An 11397-nucleotide genomic window follows, 5' to 3' on the forward strand; every position below is an offset into this window, starting at 1 on the left:
TCAAAATTTTTATTTAGTTTAAAATTTTATTTTTATTCTAAATTTCTAAATAACAGGAGTTGCAAATAAATATTAATAATATACAAATTAGTGGACATAAATTGCAACCAAAATTGATGTATAAATCTATCATATTATGTATTGTGTTATCTCGTATTTAAATTATTATATTATGTATTATATTTTTAAATAAAAATTTAATCTTATCATTTTAATATTGTGCATTCATCATAGTGACAATTAATAATAATATAAATAATATTTAAGTGACGAAATTTTTGTAAAAAAAAAGATAAAATTTTATTAACTCGAAACGAAAATAGTATATGTTAAATAATATAATTTCTAAATACTATATTACATTTAAAAAACATATATTAAATTTTTAATTAATGGTCTTATATGAAAAATAATATATAAATTATAAAATAATAAAAATAATAATAAAATAATCATGAGAGTGTGAATAGTATTTCTCCAAATTTAAATCTATATAAATGGAGAATAAAGAGTGAAATAGAATGTGATCGGAGAGCTCAATTTATTTTACTCTCTAAATATAAAAAATGGACAGTAATATAGACGTGGATCAGAGATGGTGTTAGAACATCATATTTGACTTGCCTCAAACTAATAATTGTACTATTGTTAATCTAGACATAAGAAATAAAGTAGAATATAGTTAGCCGGCGACCTCCATTATTATATAATTCTATCTTGTACATTACTTGTACCAAACCAATACACTGTTAGACCAAAAGACTAAATATCAAGAATCTAGATCTAACAATTATCCTTTCAACAATGGCAGAGGAAATCAGCACCCTCCAAAGCAAAAGGTAATTTAAATTATGAGTAGCTAATCTTTTTACTATCAGTGTATATAATTTAAATTTTGTTACGCATATCTGAGCAATACTGGTATCTGGTATGATCAGGTATGCAATAGTGACCGGAGGAAACAAAGGAATAGGATATGAAACATGCAAGCAATTAGCAAGCAAAGGATTAGTGGTAGTGTTGACATCAAGAGATGAAAAGAGAGGGATTGAAGCTATTGAAAGGCTTAAAAAGGAGTTAAACATTACTAATAATAATGATCACATTTTGTTTCATCAACTTGATGTTATGGATCCAGCTAGTATTTCTTCTCTTGTGGACTTTATCAAAACAAAATTTGGAAGGCTCGATATTTTGGTAAGTAATATTTATCACTCCATCACTTAGACAGACGACTTACTTTTAAAAAAATTAAAGTGTTTGAATTTAAATACATATATTCAAATATTGAGATATACATTAACATATAAGTGTCTGGATGTTAAATAACAAAAAGTATATACTTTTCATCATTTGAATGTATAAAACCTGTTTTTATTCGAAAATTAGGAAATTTTAAAATTAAAATAAGCTACTAAATTGATGTGATACTAATTCAATATTTTAAGGAAATTATATGAGCAGTGGTGATGGTAATTGCTAGCCGTGGTGATTGTGGGTATGATAATTGACTAACCCATAATAATAGTTAACAATGGCTCATATTGATGAATAAAAATACTAGTGAATTGTGACTATGATGATTGACTAACCCATAATAATGGTTAACAATGGGTAATATTATATTGATAACTAAAAATACTAGCAAATTGTGACTATGATGATTGACTAACGTGATGTGTGCTTGTGATTGAGATTATGATAGTGATAAATGATGAGAGTTGATAATAATAAATCTTAACAATTAAAAGAGAAAGTATCATTAAAAAAAGTGAAAATAAATGTAATAGTGATAAACGATTTGAATATACATCTTAATTTATAATATCAAAAAGTTGTTGTAAATCTTAATTATTCATCTTCATTGATTGAGCGGGTTGGGAATAAAAATAATACAAATATAACCACATTTATTTATTAAGATTCATAAAAATTAACAAATTCAAAGTGGAATGATAGTACGAATATGGATAAAATTGGAGAATTTTTAGGGGAATCAAATACTTAAAGTTGAGGTATGGATAAAATAGTATTAATATTATCCCCAATAATTTTTTTTATTTTTTATTTTTGGATGTGTCAAGTCAATAGTGAGAATATCTCATAATAGTTGTTCGTTATTAATTTTTACATACTTCTTAAAAATTATTCTCTCCGTTTAAAAAAAATGTTCTAATTTAATTTGTCACGGAATTTTAGAAAATAAAAAAATTCTTCATTTTTGTGGTTCTAAATTAAAGTTATGTCAAAATATATAAAATTGTCATTTAATATTGTGATATTAAACATGTCATGTGAAAAATTGAGAATAAAGTATTATCAAAAAAGGAAATAAATCATTCTTTTTGAAACAAGCTAAAAACAAAAGAAAATCATTCTTTTTTAAATGCAAAAAATATAAATAAAAGAATAATTTTACTATATTACCTTTTAATATATAAATATATTATCTTAAAACACGTAAGAGAAAAATTATTATAATTAATAATAAAAATAAATTATAAAATTATTTATTAATTTAATAAAATAAACAAATATTATTAAATATCTTAAAATAATATAACAGACCACTAATATGGAACGGAGTGCGTATAATATTATTTTCCTGATAGGGTGTAAAATATATTGTCCTTGTCCTTGAGATCTACAAAATTAAGTGCAATTTATTTTAATAAACATTCTTTTCCTAGTGGAGATCAAGCTCATCGCATGTAACACAAAAAGACAGTCAATTTTTTATATAGTGGCGGTAAAATATGCAACCAAGATTTTTTAATATTATTCTCATAAAACTATGTCATGAAAATTTAACTAATATAAAAGTTTTATATAACTGATTTAATTTAATCTTTTCAATTAATTTTTACTTAAAATTTAAATCAAAGTTATTATGCCAGTTCTAAAATTTTTAAATCAAATAACTAAAAAGAATATCAACTTCTTTAATTTTCTTTGAATTGATTTGGTCTTCTATTTTATTTGATTTTTTTATTTCCTATAACACCCTTCAATAGTAATTGTCATTTTCTTATCTCTCATTTGTCTGATAAATTGACTCTATTTTAACCACATAAAGAAAAAAGAGAGATTATTTATTGTTTTCTCAAAATTCTACTTACATTATTTAATGTTTATGATAAAACATGAAAAAATATAATTATTTTTTATTAATATAATAAAAGTGACAAGTAAAAATGAAAAAATATATATGTTAAAAATAAATGACAAACAAAAATAAACAGAGAGAGTTACTTCGGTTGATGAGTATTGGTTGGAAAAAGTATTAATCTCTTCTAATTTAGAAATACTCCCACATTTAGCGACATTTTCTCGATAAAAAATTAGACCAAGAAATAAATTTTTTAGTCCTAATTAAACAACAAAATTAATATGGAGACTACTTATTATAAAAATAATTCAGAAATCTATATGAATTATTTTACCATGATAAATCGTGAATTATTCCACTAGTTACACTCTTTCTGAATTAAGTTCTTTAATTTGATTCCTTTCGTTTCATCAATCAATTTATATTCGTTAAAGAAATGAGAATTTATAAATACCTTAATTTGCAGGTTAACAACGCAGGGGTTGGTGGATTAATGGTGGAAGGAAATCTTGTTATACTAAAAAATTTAATTGAAGGAGATTTCGAGACCATTTCTACTGAAAATGAAGTAATGCAAATTATTTCATTTTAAAAAATAATAATAATTATATATATGTTCTAACATAGTAGTACACAGATTAAAGTTGATCCATACCTAAAATCGTTTAATTAATTATGTAGGTTGAGGACGAAAGTGTTGTGGAGAAATCAATTGAAAGTATCGTTACAAATTATGAGTTGACAAAACAATGCATAGAGACAAACTTTTATGGTGCAAAAAGGATGAGTGAAGCATTTATCCCTCTCCTTCAACTCTCCAATTCACCAACGATTGTTAATGTTGCTTCTTTCTTAGGAAAGTTGAAGGTAATTAACTAAATATTATATCTGTTTATTTTTATTTGTCTACTATATTATTTTTAGATGTTCAATGATATTTATCTAGTATATAAAATCAACGGATAAATTGTTATTTTGTGTTTATTTTGCCCTTACTATTAAATAGGAGTATTCATTTTTTAATGCTTAGATGACCTATATTTAAAAAGAGAGATTTGGTAAAATTACTCTTAAAATTTACTGCTTCTTAATTCTCGTATCCTGTTCTTGATTTATAACAACTGATTAATTTCCACTATTTTTTGACTTATTTAATATTCTTTGAAATTGCCTACCCTATCTTACCTTTGTTAATTAGTTTTTGTTATTATTTCACTAGATATATTCTATTCTAGTTTTTTCTAATTATTGTTTTAGAATTTTTTTTAATTGAAAACTTGACATCGAAATTAGTTTGTTTTTTTTCTATTTAAAAAATGTGACGAGGTCGACCTTTTAAAGATTTTAGCAAAAAATTTATTGTGCTTTTAAAATAATTGAATTGACATCATGACATGTAATTCTCAAGATACGTCTTGATGAGTAGGCTATAAATTAATCATGCCAATGAAATAATGACATTAAAATATTGAATTGACATCATGACATGTAATTCTCAAGATACGTCTTGATGAGTAGGCTATAAATTAATTATGCCAATGAAATAATGACATTAAAATATTGAATTGACATCATGACATGTAATTCTCAAGATACGTCTTGATGAGTAGGCTATAAATTAATGATGCCAATGAAATAATGACATAATACATGTGCTGGATCTTAAACTTGACTTCAAATTTTAATTTTGACTTTTAATTTTCATAATGTACAAACAAACACTTTAATTATTCAACTTTTAAATAAATAAATACATGAGTCCTACATGACACAATACACGTACTAGGACACCACGTAGGACAAAAAATGACATGTAGGACATATATGTCTATTTGTTCAACTTTATATAAATTTAAGTGTCTATTTGTGCATATCCAAAATTGAAGAATATAAATGTAATTTGAAGTCAAGTTAATGGACATATTTATATATTATGCCTTTAATAATTGGCGTTGAACCTATATCTTTGTCTATTCAAATTTGCTGATACTTTTTTGTTGACTTTGGGTTTATTTTTACATAATGAATTATATACTTGTTCTTAGTGTATACGAGTTTCATTAACCCCAATTAGAAATAGATTTAAATTTCATTTTTCATATACTAAATTGTCTTATATATCATAAATACTCTCTTTTTTTTTCACTAGCTGCACTAAAATGATATACACACTGCTTTTTTCATATTTTTTTGAAAAGTTACACTAAATATACTGTTGTAAACGAGCTTATATCCAACTTTATTGTAGCCTAAATTAATTGACACTCATCTTAAATAATTTATCTCTGACAACACAAGATTAGGTATTACTAAACACAATAATGTAATGACTGAAAAATCAACAAGATCACCAACAACCTTACACATGATAAGCTATTTAATACATTTCATGATATCAATCTGAGATCAAATAATAAAGTGAATCTTAATTTAATATATCTCTAGGGAATTCATTTTCATATTTCTAACTACTATATTATATATAATATTGGGGATTTGTACTTAAATCACTATTAGTTCTTACAATTATTTACTCTATGTTAGTCTTAAAAGTGAAAAAAAAATGCACTCATCATCAATCATGTAATTTTAGTATTATTTTCGAAGGGGAGTATGATCGAGCGTAACTGGTAAAATTGTTTCATATGATTAGGAAGCCACCCTGTCGAGCTATGTATTAGAAATATAAGATTGTGGACAATAGATCATTGAACAGAATTGCTAACTATAATTAACTTAGTGATTTTCAATCTCCTTCTTTTCTCTACAGTTATTGTGTAACGAATGGGCTAAAAAAGTGCTAAGTGATGCAAAGAGCCTAACAGAAGAAAAGGTGGAGCAAGTGTTAAATGAATTTCTCAAAGATTTTATAGAAAATTCAGTTGAATCCAAAGGATGGCCAACTTACTTTGCAGCTTACAAAGTGTCAAAAGCATCGTTGATTGCCTACACAAGAGTTTTAGGTTCAAAATATCCGAATTTTCGCGTTAATTCGGTGTGCCCTGGCTATTGTGGTACAGACATGACTGCATATACTGGAAGTTTAACTGCTGAAGAAGGTGCTGAAAGCTTGGTGAAGCTTGCTTTGTTGCCCAATGATGGACCTTCTGGCCTCTTCTTTTACAGAAAGGATGTCACCTCTTTTTGAATATTTAGCTAATTCAACTATCAATAATTGTATCGATTCAAAAATCATAACGTTTAAATTCTTGTCAAATTTTTTTTCATCGTAACATTGTATTGCACACATTGAATTTTGTGAAGAAATGTTTGAAATTTTATGCTTTTAGCAGCGTGCTTTTGTCAACGCGCGCAATGACACTAAAAACAGGTTCAAAACTAAGAATTACTTCCTTCATTCGGTATGAATATTTGTCATTTGTACATTGAATTATTATATACAAAAACTGATCAATGTATTTGTGTTGTTATATTCATATTTTAAGTTTTTGAATTACTTTAATAAAAATTGATACAATTATTTGTATAATAATTTATTTAAAATCACAAATTTTCTGTATTTTACATTATTATATACAAAACTGCTTGAGCAATTTGTGTATATACAAGTACTATATTTTTATTTTTATTTGTACATATACAAGTAATTGTATATGTATATAATAATTATTTTACAATTTGATACAAATCAAACAATTACATTCGTATATAAATTTGTTTATACATATACAACATTTTGAATATATTTATATTCATTTTATTTACATTCGTATATAAACTTTGTTTATGCATATATAAATTTTTTTATATTCAACTAGTTATAATATATGTATATAATTGATTATTTTAAAAAATGTGATACAATTATTTGTATGATACTTTGTTGTTTTTTTTGTATTTTACGTTATTATATACAAAACTGCTTGAGGGATTTGTGTATATATAAGTACTATATTCATATTTTTATTCATACATATACAATTATTTGTATGTGTATATAATAATTACTTTACAATTCGATACAAATTAAACAATTTATATTCAATTTATTTACCTTCGTATATAAACTTTATATACACTAAAGAGTTAAGTTTTCCGGAAACAAGTTTTATGGTCTTTCAGTCGCTATAGAATTCTTTTTTGAGAAAATATTTGATTTTGAATGTTTTTCTTAAATAATGGGATTATGTAAATGTTTGTTACCGTATTTAGGGCTACTGTTATTATTTAATAGAAAAGTAAAGTATAGTACAAATTAAAAATAATGTTACGAATTAAAAGCTACATAACAAACTAAACTATACTCATAGAATGTAATTATCTAACTATACCCATATAATATTATTTCATAAATTCAGTTTGTCATAAAATTTTCCCTTTAGGAAGATGCTTAGTGTGTGCGCGCATAAAAAATACGGAGTAATTATAATCATAATTATATATATATATATATAGCAAGTTGAATATATAATAGAGTAATGATTAAGAAATGCTTAATAATAATTTTTAGGCTTTTTAGTAACGTGCACTAAAAACAGGACAATACACTAACATTTCATACATATATAAATACACACACTCCGCCTAAATAAAAAGAACACAACATATAGCAATTAGCAAAGAATCTCCACATCTAAATTAGCTAGCTACTTATACTGCAACTTCCAACAATGGCAGAAAAAATCACCAGCGTTGATAGCATAAGGTATATATATAATCGCGTAGTTATTTTTTTCTGTATGTATAATTTTTTGGTAAGTTCTGAGAGCACAAGGTATATATATAATCGCCTAGTTATTTTTTTCTATATGTATACTTTTTTGGTAAGTTCTATGTATTTGATGTTGTAACTAGGTCATCTAATGTGTCATCGATCTATAAGATCTACATTGTTAGTGTAGAAAATATTATAGTATCGATGTATATAATTTAAATATTTTCGATATATATGGTATGGTCAGGTATGCAGTGGTGAGTGGGGGAAATAAAGGACTAGGATATGAAACATGCAAGCAATTAGCAAGCAAAGGAGTAGTGGTAGTGTTGACATCAAGAGATGAAAAAAGAGGGATTGAAGCTATTGAAAGGCTTAAAAAGGAGTCAAACTTTACTAATGATCAAGTTTTGTTTCATCAACTTGATATTATGGATCCAGCTAGTATTTCTTCTCTTGTGGATTTCATCAACACAAAATTTGGGAGGCTTGATATTCTGGTAACTACTATTTATACGAGTTCGGTAAAATTCATTAGCTTCAACACATATTTTATCGATGTTAAAAAAAATTACGATATAAATAACTTATATAAAATTTCGTAGCATAATTTTTTTTAAGAGTTTGTAAAACTGATAAACTCAAAATCTCATCATCCAATTTGTGAAATATTAATTAAAAGTATGATTTATAATGGAAATATTACATATTTTGGAGTATTAGTTAAATCATACGTTTAAGAAGTAAATAAAAATACAGACAAATAATCTTATAATTAAGTTTATTAAATGTCTTTCTAAGAAAATTGAACATTACAAGTTTCATAGCCGTGTTGTTAATTAATCAAGTTGCAATGCATTTAATACTCTCTCTGGTCAATTTTACTTATTGTTTTTATTAAAAATAAATAGTTTAAAATCAACAGATAATTAACTAGTATTATTAATTTTCGTATCTTTTCTTACTCAATAGACGTGAAAAGAAAAGATTAATATAGTAAAAATAGAATAGTATTAAATTGAAATCAAAGAATAAATATGATAATCTAAGCAAATTTATTCATTTAATTAACATCTTTTGTAAGGGACACGTAAATGTTGTACACTATTCAGTTTTGTTTAGGTCCAAAATGTTTATTATGTTCCTTGAGATCTTATAACATACCCAACCATATACTATAGTATTTTTTAAAAAAAAATAAAATAATTTTCCTGGTGAGGAAAAGATATAATATCTTTAAGATCCACAAAAATAGGTAAATCCATGTGCAATATTTTTAAAACATATTGGTCAAGTTTTTAGATGGGTCGGGCATGAATTTAAAAAGAGAATGGGTTATGAATTTTGGTTAATTTAAGTCAATATGGATATTTCCATCAACAGAGGGGCATAAATGATGAAATTAGTAACGGCAGGGGCAAAAATAACTTCATTTTAACAGCGAGGGCATAATGAACTAATAGATCAAAGGTAAGGGATATTTTTTACCCTTTTTCCTTTTATAATATACGGAAATGATACTGACAAAATTATATTCTCAATTTATGTATATATTAAAAAAAAAATTAATCTAATAACATTTTTTAAATTTTTTCCTAATTATTGTTGAGAGAAATAAGAAATTATGAATTTATGGTTTGCAGATTAACAACGCAGGAATTGGTGGATTAATGGTAGAAGGAGATGTCCTTGTACTAAAAGAGATAATAGAAGGAGATCTCTTTACCGTTTCTACTGAAAATGGAGTAAGATATATATTTTCCAATTCTAATATATTCTGTTACTCCCTCCGTTTCATTTTATGTGACATCATTTTTTTTTTAGTCAGTTTCAAAAATAATATCACATTTTCTTATATGATAAGTATTTAAAGGCTTAAATATTACTTTAATACATTTATGAAGATAGAGAAAAGTGAGTCCATTTTTAAAGAATAATTTGATAAACAATTCAAAGTCTTCATTTATTTCTTAAATTCCGTGCGAGTTAAATGGTACTATATAAAATGAGACGGAGGAAAAATTTAAATGCTAGTCACAATATCGATCCTTATTATTAATTAATTACTATGCAGGAAGATGGAGGTACAATGAAATCATATCCTGAAATTACAACAAATTATGAGTTGACAAAACAATGTGTGGAGACAAACTACTATGGTGCAAAAAGAACGATTGAAGCATTTGCTCCTCTCCTTCAACTCTCTAATTCACCAAGGATTGTTAATGTTGCTTCTTTCTTAGGGAAGCTAAAGGTAACGATAGTTTCGCTATAATTTTATGGGAAAAAATAACAAATATATCCTCAAATTATTGTAAATGATATGTATCTTTCGTTATACTTTTAGGACATTAGTGCTCCTATCATTCAAAAGCTAAAGCATATGTGGCCTTCACTCAACTAAATAGGGACACGTGGTGCAATCTTATTCGTCGATTTGATATTTAATAAATGTCAGGTCGGTGGATAAGATTATGACAAGTATCTATCCGTTAGTATAAAGAGTATATATATATATATATATATATGCTCTAGTCTTTTAAAGACAGAATATCAATGTCCTAAAAGTATGACGGAGGATATTTGCATATGATTTACGATAGTTTGAGGCTATATTTATCCTTTTTTCCTTAAATTTTGTTCTTATATTCTTCTTTTGGACTGTTTTTCCGCTAAGGTTTATTAGAAACAAGTGATCCAATTTATTGTTTTGGATATTAATTGTTATTCTCTACAGCTATTGCGCAACGAATGGGCTAAAAAAGTGCTAAGTGATGCAAAAAGCCTAACAGAAGATAAGGTGGAGCAAGTGTTGAATGAATTTCTCAAAGATTTTACAGAAAATGCAATTGAATCCAAAGGATGGCCAACTAATTTCACAGCTTACAGAGTCTCAAAAGCAGCCTTGATTGCCTATACAAGAATTTTAGCTACAAAATATCCGAATTTTCGCGTTAATTCGGTGTGCCCTGGCTATTGCAAAACAGACGTAAATGCTAATACCGGGAATTTAACTGCTGAAGAAGGTGCTGAAAGCTTTGTGAAACTTGCTTTGTTGCCAAATGATGGACCTTCTGGCCTCTTCTTTTACAGACAAGAGGTCACTCTTTTTTGAACATTTGATCCATTCAAATATTTTTAATTGTTCGTGGATTCGATAGAATTCAATATTTCGATATTTAGTCCTTAAATAAGGATAGGGGTTCACCTTAGAACTCACTCTATTGTTATGTTTAATTTGGTTTTAAAGAATTGCATTTCTTCTTTCTAATATATGGGATTACTTATTTTGATATAGCTTCTTATATATTATTATTTCATTATGTTTTTTTAGGGATGATAAGTTAATTAATTCCACTAATACTATTGATTCGGTTTCGAATACATTTTTCAATTGGTCGATCTTTCACGAGTGGTCTTTAAAATTAATGAATGTGAGACCATTGTATTAAAACTCTGTTACGTTATGTTCTACTTCTCACACTAATCAACTTTTTAAATTATGTTTTTTATGAAAAATTTTACGATGAGTAAGGCGTAACTATGAATATAATCTTTTTTTAGATCCACATTATCTCAAAAATGAGACTCGTAAAATCTTTTTTCGATACAA

General features: G+C 25.9%; 2 protein-coding genes across 2 annotated transcripts; both read left to right on the plus strand.

Moving 5' to 3' along the window:
• Positions 1-518: 518 nt before the first annotated feature.
• On the plus strand, positions 519-6398 carry LOC109118691 ((+)-neomenthol dehydrogenase-like). Its single transcript, XM_019216009.3, has 5 exons — positions 519-839; positions 939-1197; positions 3576-3677; positions 3791-3976; positions 5880-6398. Exons 1-5 carry the CDS (start codon positions 805-807, stop codon positions 6255-6257), a joined length of 960 nt encoding a protein of 319 aa, XP_019071554.2. The 5' UTR covers positions 519-804; the 3' UTR covers positions 6258-6398.
• A 1219-nt stretch (positions 6399-7617) lies between these two features.
• Positions 7618-11077, plus strand: LOC101263847 ((+)-neomenthol dehydrogenase). Its single transcript, XM_019216012.3, has 5 exons — positions 7618-7775; positions 8032-8284; positions 9428-9529; positions 9859-10038; positions 10522-11077. Exons 1-5 carry the CDS (start codon positions 7741-7743, stop codon positions 10897-10899), a joined length of 948 nt encoding a protein of 315 aa, XP_019071557.1. The 5' UTR covers positions 7618-7740; the 3' UTR covers positions 10900-11077.
• Positions 11078-11397: the final 320 nt, after the last annotated feature.

Source organism: Solanum lycopersicum, chromosome 1 (assembly GCF_036512215.1).
Source record: "Solanum lycopersicum chromosome 1, SLM_r2.1".
NCBI classification, from domain to species: Eukaryota; Viridiplantae; Streptophyta; class Magnoliopsida; order Solanales; family Solanaceae; genus Solanum; species Solanum lycopersicum.

Excerpts from the sequence above, each read along its gene's own strand:
- LOC109118691 (XM_019216009.3), top strand. The coding sequence starts at position 805 with ATGGCAGAGGAAATCAGCACCCTCCAAAGCAAAAG. Across the intron at positions 840-938 it reads AGCACCCTCCAAAGCAAAAG|GTATGCAATAGTGACCGGAG; the intron begins GTAATTTAAATT and ends TGGTATGATCAG. Across the intron at positions 3,678-3,790 it reads CCATTTCTACTGAAAATGAA|GTTGAGGACGAAAGTGTTGT; the intron begins GTAATGCAAATT and ends TTAATTATGTAG.
- LOC101263847 (XM_019216012.3), top strand. The coding sequence starts at position 7,741 with ATGGCAGAAAAAATCACCAGCGTTGATAGCATAAG. Across the intron at positions 9,530-9,858 it reads CCGTTTCTACTGAAAATGGA|GAAGATGGAGGTACAATGAA; the intron begins GTAAGATATATA and ends ATTACTATGCAG. Across the intron at positions 10,039-10,521 it reads CTTTCTTAGGGAAGCTAAAG|CTATTGCGCAACGAATGGGC; the intron begins GTAACGATAGTT and ends TATTCTCTACAG.